Source organism: Phalacrocorax carbo, chromosome 3, assembly GCF_963921805.1.
Source record: "Phalacrocorax carbo chromosome 3, bPhaCar2.1, whole genome shotgun sequence".
In the NCBI taxonomy this organism is placed as follows: Eukaryota; Metazoa; Chordata; class Aves; order Suliformes; family Phalacrocoracidae; genus Phalacrocorax; species Phalacrocorax carbo.
The window spans coordinates 896,173-909,757 of NC_087515.1; the positions used below are offsets into that span (position 1 = coordinate 896,173).

The 13,585-nt window shown below is 47.4% G+C and overlaps 1 protein-coding gene across 15 annotated transcripts in view; it reads left to right on the forward strand.

Moving 5' to 3' along the window:
• The window catches only part of KIZ (kizuna centrosomal protein), a 169,588-nt gene that overhangs the window by 136,053 nt on the left and 19,950 nt on the right, over positions 1–13,585 (forward strand). For 12 of the 15 annotated variants that reach the window (XM_064445516.1, XM_064445517.1, XM_064445519.1 and 9 more), the window contains 5 exons: positions 2,504–2,735; positions 6,443–6,583; positions 7,693–7,857; positions 9,184–9,334; positions 12,887–13,046. In XM_064445516.1, coding sequence (XP_064301586.1) covers positions 2,504–2,735; positions 6,443–6,583; positions 7,693–7,857; positions 9,184–9,334; positions 12,887–13,046 — 849 coding nt within the window. The remainder of the gene's footprint in view (positions 1–2,503; positions 2,736–6,442; positions 6,584–7,692; positions 7,858–9,183; positions 9,335–12,886; positions 13,047–13,585) is intronic. The other 3 variants (XM_064445521.1, XM_064445524.1, XM_064445523.1) reach the window with 1 other exon arrangement.

A 13,585-nucleotide genomic window follows, 5' to 3' on the forward strand; every position in this document is an offset into this window, starting at 1 on the left:
ACTAGAGTGATGCCCACGGCTGCTGGTTTCCCCTTTGTGTGTTGTGCTTCAGTTGAAGCACAGCAGCACACTCTTTTTTCTCTTTTTTTTTTTCTTTGCTCTGTTTCCTCCAAGCTGCTCGTCTGGTGAGGCTTGCTAGGGGCTGAGCTGTGCAGGTTCACTATTAGAAAGTAAAGATTTCTTTGCTGCTGTGCCCACAGTTGTCCTGAAGTGGTCTAAGCCTCGTTTTAAGAGGTTTAATGTGAACCTACTTCACTGGCAGAGTACATCACTTCTATTTCGGGCTGGTTTCCTTCTCCCTCAGAGGCTTGTGCACAACAGCTCATCCATTTCTGAACACAGGATTTGGCAACATGGGCTGAGGATCAGTATGTCCCCGCGTGTGGCTGGATTAACTCCTCCAGGGTGGTGGTTCTCTGCCTTGTTCCCAGCTTTCCTGAGAAAGGCGGTGCAGACCTGGCCGAGATGCTCTTGCTCTGGGACAAGATGCACTTCCCTTGAAAGCTGCATCCCAACTTCTCTGCCTTTTCTTTCTTTCCTTTTTTTTTTCCCCACCATCTTGGCTAAACATGTTCTCTCCCATTTTACTGGCTTGGTTTCTTACTTTGAAGTATGATAATGGTGGTGTGTTTGAAGTCGCAGTGACAAAGATTTGTCGCTAAGTAATAGTTTATTCCTTTTTTTAAGACCTTGCAGAAATATTCTCCCCTGCTTTGCCAGTTAACGTAGCAATTTCCAACTTCAGCTAGTTTTCCAAGCCCCGTGACAATTGCTAAGATGGAGCTCTTTATAATAGAAACCGATGGCAACCCTAACGACGCAGGGACTCCCGCTCTCCCGTGATGATCGTGGCTCTCTTTGTACAGGAGGGCCGGCATCCCCATCAGACAATCTTCTGTGCTGCTTCTTGGGGTTTTTCTGGCAGTCTGTCTTGAGGTTTTCTTCCATTCCTTTTTTTTTTCTCTAAAGAATTTATTTGCCTCTCATTTTCTTCCATCTGATGCATTTGCCACTTTCCCGTTTTAATGAAAGGCTGTCCTACTGGCACGGGAAGGAGACCGGTCCAGCCTGGCTCACGTTAGCCCCGGGCTCTGCCTGCGGCTCTGCAGCGCGCCGCTTCCTCCCCACGGGAAGGCTGAGGTGGCCAGCATCGTGTCTGGGAAAGAAATACCCATTTAATTTCTGGAATGCGGTATCTCTGCCTTCAGAGAAACTGTACGGTTGGGCTCAAAATCAAAATGAGCTATTTGTCAAACGGCACGGTAATCACCTCAGACCGCCCGGGGGGCTTTTTATGTGTCTCTGCTGCCAAACGCATGTTGTGAAGTGAACAGGCTAATGTGGGCCAGGTTTGAATGTGTGGAGGGGACTGGCTTGTTCCAGCTCTCCTAAGCTTGACCTTCCGCGCTGCAAACGATGGCAGCTGATGAGACGCCTGGCTGCGCCGTGCCTGGAGCTGCCCGCTCTGCTGCCCAGGGGCACTCGCCAGCCTCTGCTGCTGCTCCCCGGCCCCTGCTCGGCGGTGGCAGCACAAAACGTAGGGAGGAACAAACCCCATTTCCCTCAGGTTAACGAAGCAAGAAAATGGCCCCTTTCTCCCCACCCCCCAAACTGGAGGGCAAACCCCTCCGCTCCTCCCCATCCTCCCTTCCCAGTAAGTGCAGTAGTGGGTGACATTTCTGTTGCATGTAGTTGCTTCACGCATTTGGAAGCAAGGCGAAGGGAGCCCATCCCGGCACCAGCTACTCTTTGGCATAAGCCTTAAGCGATTCGGTTCCAGTGAAACTCCGTGACCAAGACAAGCGGAAATGCTGGTGCTGTAGCGTTAGCAGGTGCGTGAAGGCTGGTTAATTTAAACCCGTGGTAAATTTTATGGAAAACTGGGAATTTCTGTAGCAATACTAATTTGTTACAGCACTAGCTGGTCCATTAACTTTTGGCATTCTATAAAAAGATAAGTAGCATGTATCTGTTGTCTTAGAAGCATGATTCAGCCCTGTACTCTCTTCTTCTAGAGAAGGCAATTAATGTGCAGAGTTTAAAAGCCTCCAGGCATGTATTTCTTCTGCAGGGTTTAAAAATGTAAATGATGGTATCCTCTTTGGGTGCACTTTTTTTTCCCTAAGAAAAGCTTTTTCCAGCTTTCCTGTTTTGTCGTTCCTCCAGAGGCAATTTAGTGAAGTAGTCTTCATGCCAGTGATGGCTTATTGAGGAGTGCCGAGTTTCTCCCACCCGCTGGGAGCTGCAAACCCAGAAGGCCTGAGCGTGGAGGCCCAGAGCCTCCCCGGACTCCCCCTTGCGAGAGGAGCGTAGAAGGACACGGGGCCGCAGGCAGGGAAACCCAAAGTGAAGGGAGAGCAGAGGGATGCTCCCTCATGCGTGTAATGTGAAAGAGGTGAACAAACAGCATAAGTAATCTTAGTTTAATTCCCTGTGCTACAACGTACTCCTTGGTCCTGCTGAAGTTGGGGAATAACATTGGTTTAGGTTTTTTCTCTTTCAGGACCAAAGCCTCTCCTGAGTAACCGGTGGACTTGTAAGGAGGCGAGCTGGGAGAGCAGTGCTGAGCTCCCAGTCCCCGCAAGCACCAAGGAGGTGATGCTGCAGGGAACGGCCTCACCAGGCAGCGGCTGGGAGCGGGGCGGGGGTGCCCACACTGCGGAGGGCTCCCCGCTGCAACCTCCAAGCCCCCCCACAGCACAGGAGGAGCCCTCAGTCAGCTCAGCACCAGACGGGTATGTCCTTACTTGTGTTCTCCCTGCTGGTACTCATTTGTTAGCATGTGCCCTGGAGGCTGTTTTCACAGCTGGGCTGATGCGTGGCACTCAAGGTCCCATACAGGTGGGCAAGCTTCTTATCTATTTATTTGGTATCTCGCTGTCTCTGTGCTAAACAGCCTCAGGTAACTCATTCAGGTCAGACTTGGACAAGTTAAGTATGTTTGTTGTTAAAATGCAATAGATGTGTGTTAAATGTACACAACTCTTATTTCAACAAGTTTATATAATAGTACTTATCATTTACTAAACAGTATATTGTGTGTGGATTAAAATTTCCAGTTGGTTAAATTTCTTGAGCATTTCGTTTGGAAAGAGCAGAGAGAACAAGAGAAAGAATGAGGAAAGTGCGACGCAGATGCACGGCTTGTCCTCCGCTATCGTGTGAAAGTGGTGGGGCTTTATTGCCAACAGCAACACCGGAGTGAGGGCTGTATTACCAGTTTAGGCTGGATTTTCAGCCTTGCAATGCCCTCATAAGGCAGGAAGCGCCGCCCCTGGCAGCGTTTTTACCCCTGGAGAATGAGGAGTACTCTTGCCGGTTGGGTTTTTCTTCCTTTTTGGTGGTTTGCAGCTTCTTAATCTGCCTAACGCATCTATTCCTCCTACATTCATGTTCATGTCGTCTTCGGTTCTGATTTCAATATTAGTCTGTATTTTAATAGCTGACAGTTGAGCAGAAACTCGTGGCTATCAATATACACTTCTGTAACTTTATCATTTCGCATTTGCATCAGTCTGTTGTTTGCTATGGAAACATCATCTAATTTACATCTAAATAGCTTTTACCCAGTTTTTCTTTTGTATAACACCTGTTAATCATAACACTTTGTAGGGAAGTTGCATAGAGTGCCTGCCTTTGCTGGAGAAGTCATAGCTGAGCGGTGGTAATTTAACCTTTTGTTCTCTCCCTGTCGATGCTAGTGATGCCTCGCTGTTCAGAAACTGATGAAAATATTGTGCAATGCTCTTGAAGCCCAGCTAAATTATACGAAAGGTTTCACTGCTCGCATTAGCGCTGGAAGCAGGACTGAAACCAGAGCGTGCAGGTTTCCTCTCATGTTATCCCAGGCTGAACACCTCTGTTTCTCAAGGCCATGGAATTGTTAGTTGTTTCTGCAGAGAAGAAACAAATTTAATTTGTTTTGCCTGAAAATTAAAACACAGAAAAAATTTCACAGATATCAGGCACGGAAGGCCTTGTGGAGGTTTAAGCAGCCCCTTCCGTTGTTGTGCTTGTAGCCAGGTGGGCTTTCCAAGTCCCTCTTTCCAGTGCTGTGAAATGCAGCGCGCACGCTCGCGTCTTGCAAAATCATTCGCGAGCTGAAAACTTGGAAGAGTTTCCAAGTAATTAGTACATGAATTTCAATTATATAAATTACACAAACTGAGAACGCAGCTTTTATTTTGGTCTGAATATATCATGCCACAGATTCACAGAAATAATTTCACAGGCCTTGCGATGTCCCTTCAGCCCGTGTGGATTTTTCTCTTACAAAATGCCTACGCTGGCTGAAGGAATAGGCAGAAATCTTGTCAAATACTTACATTTATTGTTCTGAATTAAAATATCTGTAGCTTGGACTTTCCCAGCGCAGCAGTGGTGTTGCTGTGGCGTCCGAGCAAAGCGCCGTTCCTCGCCCGTCGTCTTTGGGCCATCCGTATGCTTTTGGTGCCTTCCTTGAAATTAGTACGAGTGACGGAGGGGAACGGAGGGCTCGTGCGCAGGGATCATAGCTCCCTCGAAAGGCAAAGCAAAATCCTTGTTGCGGGTCAGGCAGTCACAAGTGTATATTTTTGGAGAAAACACCTTTCCTACCTTGCTGCAGAAATACCGTTGTCTTTTTTTTTAAGTGTTGGGTTTTTTTCCCTGCAGTAAATGTTTGCAGGTTATATTTTACTTCTGGGTGAGTTCAGCCTGATTTCAAACTGTCCTTTCCAGCCCGAGGAATGGTTATCATGATAACGTTATCAGGTTATTAACCAAAGAAAGGTGACGTTGCTCTGAAAGGTTATTCAGTATAAGCTTTGCGCCTTGGTCGCAGGTCGGTGGGGTGCTGTGATTTTGTTACCTTATTTTCTAACCACCTCATTTTTGATAACTGAATTTGTGTTCCGGAGGACCACTGGTGGGTGCGTGGATTGGAGGTTGTACACGCGCCTCGTCGGGCTCGTCCTGCCAGCTCAGACCCCTGCGAGAGCCCGATCCGTTCAGGTCTGCAGCCCGGGAGCCCACTGGGGAGCGGGGGGCTTGCCTGCCCTGTTTGAGTGGCACTGTAAAGGCACCCGATTTCCCCACCCGCCGGGTGAAGCCACCCGATAGCTCCGGTCCTTGGCTGCTTGTTGCCGGTCTGAGCTGCTGAGCCAGAGGTGAAAGGCTCCGTATCCTCTTACCATTCCTTACAGCACCCAGCCTTTTCTTTAAGGGCTTAAACCCGGGGAGCGGGAGGGGGGGAGAGGGTCTCGGAGAATTAGCGCAGAGAAAGATGATGACTATTTTAAGGCCTGTGCTGAGGGGGTGGAAAAAGGCAGAGCTTATGCCTGTGCTGCTTCAGCTGCATTGAAGAGGACTTAGCACAGATGGATTGTGCATTACAAAATGTAACACATAATTCAAGCTGTCAGCTTAATCAGACTGTTTCCAGGAAGCAACCTGTAAAAGAGAAGGACCTCTTGTTTGCTGACCTCTGATCCGTAGCCTGCTGCAGATTGTCATACATTTTGTTTTTCTTTATGTTGGTGTCCCTTCCTTCCCCTTCCCTTTTTATTATTGTATCCCTCTCGAGTGGCACCCTGGAAGGACCACCCAGCGGGAGGAAAACAATGGGAAACGAGCCGGCCGCTAAAATACAGGGTTTGTAAGGCTGGGGGAAAAGAAAAAGCACTGTTTAACTGCATATGTGATCTCCCTGGTATTGTTTTGCTTATTAAATGTCTAGGAAACTGGACTAAATGCACAGCAGCTCCCGCTTAATTGTTCGCTGTTGCCCAACAGTCCGATGCAAAACGCAACTTTCAGTACAGCTTAACACGATTGCAAAAGTGACGCGTGTTTTCGTGCGCAGAGCTTTTCACTTGAGGGAGCGTAAACCGAGGTTAACTCTGTAAGTGTCAGCTTCTTCATTTGACAAAAAAAAAAAAAAAATCTTTGTTGCCTGCGGGGCGCTGCGGGGGCAGGCCCAGCTGGGGCATCGCTGGTGGAGACCTGGCCTGGAAAGTCCCCAACAAAGCAGGCAGCCGGCCTGGACCTGAATAGCCATCTACACCTCTGTTCTAGGATTAGCCTGCTGTATTGTTTCAATGTTTAAGTCCTGATTTGCATCATTATAGAGGTGCAGCTTCATCAAAACCCCTCTGAGGTCCCAGTTATGTCCCTGTACCTGTAGGTGGTCACCAGATTTATTCTGACTGTGGAGGTGAAGGAATTAAACAACTCACAGCAGGGTAATTTCAATGCAGCATCTCAGGCCTTGGCTGGTTTTCGGATGGTTTGTTTGCTCATGTGCTTTTGTCTTTCTACAGAGCTCAAGCAATGTGGTGCTTGCTGTTTGTTTTGAAGAGCTGAAATGAGGGTGTTTGTTTTTCCAACCGATGTGATGCGAACGCGTTTGAAGTACCTGTCGCAGCTCAAGCCCCTTCAAGCCCTGTTTGCCGTCCATCCGCAGGCACCGTGGGATGCTGGCGGGACTGGGGCTCCCCCGGGCGCTGCAGCTGATAGAAGACGTGGTGACGAGGACGAGCCCCCAGCACCGGGCGCTGTACCAGGGCGAGCACGTGGGGACGATGGGGATGGCGGAGCTGCTCAGGTTAACGCTGCTCCTCTCTGCTGCCCTCGCAGAGCAGGCAGGAACTGGGGAGGAGGGAGGGCAGTGCTGCCTACGCCTTAACCCCATCCCCTTTATTCTTGTTTGCTTGCTTGCAATAATTTTGTTGATTGCTTACACCGCCGCTAATTGAATTCAGGTGAGCAATGGCAAGGGGCTGTTACCGAGCAGCTCTGCAGGAGCCTGTTGAGATTTGAGCCGGGGTCCTCGCTCTTGCGGTGACAAATGGCCAGTGCAAAGAGCAAGCGGGCTCCTGCAAACAAACATTCCTAGTTGCTAAGAGGCCTCCCTCCCCTTCCACCGTTTTAATGTCATCGGAGAGCTGAAATATGGCACTTAGAAGCGCATACACAAATTACTCCAACAAATACTCTTTCCTAAATGTAGCACTTTTTGCAGCCTTGCTCCACAGATCCCTTAGGTGAAGTAAATACTGATTTCCAAGAATGACAGCATCCCCTTAGCTAGTAATGCTAATATGATTTACTGAGGTAGACAACAATACCTAAAAAATTAATTTCTTCATTGAGGTAAAAGAGCAAAGAGAATCACCAAAATGCACGTGTTAACAGAACTGCGGTCAGAGAGCCCTCGCTGTCCCTCCGCAGCATGGGCTCTTCATTACAACACCTGGGAATGGCTTTGTAATTTTATCTAAAATTATATGTCAGCCTCCGCAGACTGGGATCCTCGTAAGCACTTGATGGTTAGAGGATTTTCAGGGAATCGGGAGGAAGGGCTGCCAAACCGACCGGGTCCCTCCAGCCTCCTGCTGGAGATGGGTTCCTGCGGCATAACCGCTTTGGCCACGGCACAGAACCGCTTTCACCGAGTGGACGTGCACAGGTTCCTCTCTCCCTGTCAAAAAGCGAAGGTGTGAGATTAAACCTGGCATTTTCTAAGCCCTGGGTTTGACCTTCCTGTCCTGCTCTGCACCTTTCGCAGAGAGTGTCGCGGCCGTTTGTCCCTCTGGGCTGTCCCACCAGTTATCCCATTAGCCAGGAGAGGTGTTACAGGTTCTGCCTCCAGACCGATGCTGGCTGTCTGGGCTTTAAGCAAACACTGCATGTAATACCTGCTTTATTTTGTAGCTTTTGTAATCGGGCTGGCAGTCTGAAAGACGACGACCTTGAAGCCTGTGAAGCAGTCGTCCTTCATCAGCTTCGGGCTTTATTACAGAGCGTGCTGAACGGATGCCTCCTACCTGAGAAAACACTCAACGCTAACGGTAGAGCGGCGGATGAAAACCAAAGCAGGTATCGCAGACACAAAACTTGTGTGTGGGTGTGATTAACATTCTTTTCTTTCCTCCCCAAGTCTGCTCTGCCTCTCTGGCGCAGAGAAAGCGGGCCCAGGGCCAGACCTCCGATCGCGCTGGAAAATAAAGACGTCTGAGTGCTGATCTTTACGCATCTTGGCAGCAGCCGCGCGACTCGAAATGAGAATGCTAAGCAAATTCATTTATTTTTTCCTTTTCATTCACTGATAGTGAATCTTATTCCGCTGGGCAGACTTGGGCCAGGTCCCCCCATCTTCCCCGGTCCACAGCATCGCCCACCCCAGGCTGCTCTGGCAGGGAAGGAAACATATTAACTTCAGAGATCTCTTAGCCAGTAATTTCTGTGATCTTCAACACTAGTCTCAGGCACGTAAGGATGGGGAATGTAATTTTGAGAAGCAAATTATTTTTCTGTGAAGCAGAAGATGCATATAGCCTTTAAAAACCCAATAAACTGCAGTTATTCAAAATAGGTTTTTTCTTTCCTGTGCGTATGCCACAAGGACAAGCGAGAATTGATTTTTTTTTTTTAAGGTCTCTTTAATACAGTAATGAAAACAATTTCCATTCTTTCTTACTTAGCTTCTGTCTAGACCTTCCTCCCTGTTACAGGCTCAGCAATGCTCAAGTGTTAGCAGGATCGGGGCACTTGTAAGCGCTGAAGAATGGTCTATTTAACTATACCTGGTTCTCCTTTCGAGGCTGATATGCCTGCGAGCACTAATACGTTGTTGTATTTCCTGAATGGTTTCTTAGGGACAAACACTTGTGGAGTTAATTGGAATTCACTCCTCTGTTTGTGAAACTTCACTGGAGCAACTGGAAAAACAAACATCTTTGGCAAACAAGACTGCAGTATTTATATTTTCTGTGTTAAAAGAAAAGGCACTTTTGCTCAAAAATAATAAAAAGAATTCTGGGGGGGGGGGAAAGACAAGCCTGGGGAAGTGGGTGCCCAGCAGAGTTCCTGATGGAGTAAGTGAGGTCTGCCCAAGGCTGAGACTAGCGGCTGCAGAGAAGGTTTAATGTCTCCTGATCCTGAGTCTCAGGACGGACCCAGGGGACAGACACGATGCTGATTGCCCCTGCCCGTCCTCCCCACATTTGCAGCAGTCACAGGTGACTTCTTATATTTTCCACTTTGGACATTTTTAAAAGAAAACCTGGGAATTAAGGACAAAATATGTGATGGCTTTTCCCACGGCACGTTGACCCGCCTGTCCAGATAAATGAGCAGCGTGACACCTGCACGAGTCTCGTGTACGTGGGGTGTCCCACTAACGGTGTATGGGTTTGTTCTCAGGCCAGACCAGCAGTGGGATGTGGAGGTGCTGCAGACTCGCCTGAGCAACCATGCCTTGTTCTTGAAAAAGCACCAGGTTCAGCTCACGGAAGAAGTGGCCGAGATGTTTGAAAGCCTGCTGGTTTCCAGCAAGAAGGCGCAGGACGGCCAGGTTGGCACTTGCATCTAATAATATCTAAATCGATGACACCTAGAGACTAATTTGCACTGTTAAGGCGAGACGGGCCCTGTGCTGCTGAGGTGATCCGGCGTGTGGGCTCTAAGGGGAATGATAAGCAGTCTGTGCTCATTAATCAGCCTTGGAGGCGCTTAGGAGGTGGGTGAGGAGAGAATAGGAGTTCTTTAGTTGTCTCGGGCAAACACGCACAGCGCTCCATCCCACGAAGAAAACAGTCTCTTTAAGGTCTCCAGGAGGGTGTCTGCTTTCTGCCCTTCAAACCAGTTATTTATTTAAACAAGCTCACACGTTTGCTGTGGTGCAAATTTATCACAAGGCTTATATCATCTGTCTTTCTCTGTGGCTTAGTAGCTTTTTATCATGAATGATGTATTATATTTAAAAAAAAAAAGAGTTATGTTTGATCCACTGAAGACACAGAGCATTTTACAAATAGTAGCATGCTCTTTTTTTTTAAACATTAATGCAAAAGGTTATAAACCAACTCTTAAACAAAACAAAACAACAAAAAAAAACCCCTGGCATTCAGCAGACCTGTGAGTGCCCCGATGTCTTTTACAGCAAGCCGCGAGCGGCCGGCTGGCCGGGGAGGGCAGGGCTCCGACCCCGCTGCCTCCAGCTGCAGCCGTGCCAGGAGGGCTGGCACTCTGGCACCAGGGTGACGTCCCAGCTGCTTCTGCACTGCCCCTGTGGTGGGAGCCAGGAGCTCGACCAGGCAGCCCCCGGTAAGGAGCTGGCCCTGTGCTCTGCTCCAGAAAATATTTGCAAAAAATATTTTTCTGCTAATTTTTAATGAGAAATTAAAAAGCAGTTTGATCTGCTTTGCCATATTCTAGTTTTAATACCATTTGAAACAAATAATGAAGATGTAATATTTCAGTCAGTTGTACACTTTCAGTAATACCCAGGGTAACTTCTTTTTCTGTATGTAGATAGGTAATTTGTATTCTGCCCTTAAAACATTCAGGCAAGTAGGAGAGACGAGCGAGGAAGGTATCATTGCACTGGTGACAGATAAACAAATACCAAAAATAAATTTATAATTACACGTAAAAACTTTTACAAAGTCAAAGCTCAGTAATGCAAGCTTTATGGGTGAATATATGCAGTCTTAATCTGTTTATTGCTACATGTTACTGTGGCCCACACATATGCATTTAACATTTATATTCCCTACCAAGTGGATCCAGTCAATTAAAAGTAATGCCAGGATGCACCCCCTATGCTGAAACCCCTTATTTCCAAGCAGGTTGCACAGAACAGGATCAATATCAATTACACAATGTGCATGTACAGGAACAGTTGCTTTACCATAAAGATGTATATAATGTAGTAGTGAACTCATAAGCGATCTGCGCCAAAGGAGTTAAATATTTAAACTCCAAAGTTTGAATTTTGGCCCATGTCGATGACTTCATTCTCTCAGGGCTTAAAGATCTGTCAAGAGCCCTGCTGGCTGATGGTACTGCGCAGCCAGGCAGGGGGGTGGCGGCGTGGGGGGAGCTTTGAGCTCCTGACCGTGCAAACAGACCCGTCAAGTGGGTCAGCTCCATCCCCATCGGCGCTGGTGGTCCATGGAGGTTCGCAGCAGGGCCACCTCCAGTGCCCTCAGTGTCTCGCCCATTCCAGCAGTCTGCAGAGCCTGTCTGGCCACCTGCCTGTTCTCCTCGCTAAATTATGTCTGTCTTCCATTCTCTTACATCGTAGTATCATTTTTTCTCTTCTCTCATGGACCTCTCCCATTACCCCTGTTAAGAAAACCAGGCGTTGTTCCTGTGGATGTGGGGCGGCCAGAGGGAGCTGGCGTGGTAGGAACACCTTTTCTGGGCAGTGGGACAGTCTCTTAGCTGTGGAAGCCATGGAACCCAGTGCCCTTTTCAGCCCAGTTGCGCTCCTGTAAGATTAAGACCTGCGTGGCTGGTGCAGCATGTTAGACGTCCTCGTGGCCTGATGGCAGTGTCGGCCACCCCAGGGTCACCCTGCTCCCTGTGCCGCCGAACACCGAGCTTCGGTTCTCCCAGTGGGAACCTTCCTTCTGCCTGGATTAATTATGGTGTTAGAGTTTACACGGGTTGCTTATATCTGTTGGTGGCGTTTCATGCCTATTTGGATGTTAAATGGTACTGCAGATAAGTAAACAAAGTACTTCTGGTGTGAGAAATCCACTCTGAGATAAACTGCTACATGGGAATTAATTCCTTTTAATAGCAAAGACTTCCCAACCCTGCCTGTAATTTAAGGCATTCTTTACATTAAGAAAATGAGACTTAAAATCCCTGGGTTTGGATGAAGTAGCAGCTTGCTCGCATTGGTTTTGTATAGAGACTTCCTCTACATAAATTTAATAGGAAAAAAAAAAACTTGGTGAGCTGCTTGTGTAAGACTGAAAAGCTGCCATTCTGGCCTCCTGAATAAATATGGGTTCATGAGGAGGGGGCAGATGTACGAGAATAGATTTTTTTTCCTGAGTCCAAAATGTTCTGCCTTGAAGCTGTTCCATACTCTCGGGTCTGTACATATGAAATAAGTTACGAAACCTGGAGTTCTCTCTGAGAGGTTGGTCCTCATCGCTGAAGGCTTATTGTTTTATTAAACAATTGTTTTTATTAAACTATTAGATAATTAGAGCAGAAAATCAGTAGATTTTCAAGACTCAAGTCCATATTTTGTGTTACAAAATAAAACCAAGAGGAAGAAAACGGTAGGAAGGGTGCCCAAAAAGCCTTTGCTGCTCTTTGTGAAATAATAAACGCCAGGAGGGGTGATTTCTCCTGCTCTCAGGAACAGCCTTATAAAGCCACACATGGTACTTTAGCACAGGTCAATGATAACCTAAGAAGTGCTTGCTTTATTTTAAGCCTGCTTTTAACTCGGCCATATGTACGGTACGTTCAGCTCCCCATAAAGGTCCTGGCTTCCAACTGAATTTTTTACATCCAAGATACGTTTAGGTGCGGAGGTCTGAAGAGCGCTGCTGCAGAGGGCTGCACGCACAGGCAGTGGAGAACAAACTTTACAAACATGCAGGAATAACGCAGCTCAAAACCGGAGCCGTGCCTGGCTGAGGCTAGCCTGGGCAAGCTGGGCGTCGGGTTCTCTGCCTCCAGGTTCACCGCGCTCGGGGGTGTTGTACGCTGCAGCTGTTGCTAACGCTGTGGGTTGACTTGCCTTACTGCTGCCTGCCTGAAACGGAGAGATTTCTTTTCAGGCTGTTGCTGTTGCAGCATATTTGATAGACCCTTCTGTTTGGCTTATCCTGAATGCATGAGGCAGGGAATACTGAGAATTTCCAGAAAAACTGGTGACTAAAAGAATAATTCAAAGTTTGTGTTACTTCAAGGCAGAACGCAATTCCTGAGCTAGCGCCGATTTAACTCGGAGGTAATTTAACATCTAACAAAAAACACCCTGGAAACAGATTACACCGTGAAGTATAGATTAGCCTAAATGTATGTTGGAAAACGCTGGAGACGAAGGATAATAGGGCTGCGGCTATTTTTTTTTTTTTTTTTTTTAATGCTGCAGGCTCTACCGGTGTTGAGAGAGGTGCTTCCAGAAGAGTGTGGGGATAGGTCATCTATTCAGAGTAATGAATCATCTTACAGCTCGCCATCGATCCCAAACGGCGGTGGGGAAATAAAGCAGGCAAAACACGCTCCCCGGCTCACCAGCGCGGGAGAACAAGGTAACAAGTGTTAAAAGGGCTGGCTGCGTGCTCCAAGTTATTGTCCTTCTCTGTACGGATGTGTTTTCTGTCCAAATCTGCAGGGGACCGGGTTATAGCGACTGCCAAATTAATGTATATTTGTCATGAACTTCAGGGGATTTTCCTAAATGTCTCGGTATCGTTGTCACTCTTGTTACTTCTTAAAACGAGCGATGCCTGTTGTGACTGTCTGTTTTCTGCAGGAGTAGAAAAGCAAGGCTTGTGGCAGTTATTAAGACAGGATATATAGGTGTGCATGTATTTTAAAAATGTCTGCTGTTTAGAAATCGTGGGATATATTTGTCACCTTTTATTATAAAGCCAGACCGCAGAATAAATGTTCAAAAATAAAAGGGTTCGTGCTGAGAAAGGGGCACAGTGCCGTTTCAGAGCTTAGAAGGTGAACGCGTTTGTGAAAACCTGGTTAATTTCTTTAGATAAGGAAGTAATATATTAGACCGGCGTAATAACCGGCGATGGCAACTTGCTCGGTCTGCTCTCAGAGCATCCCTTACATC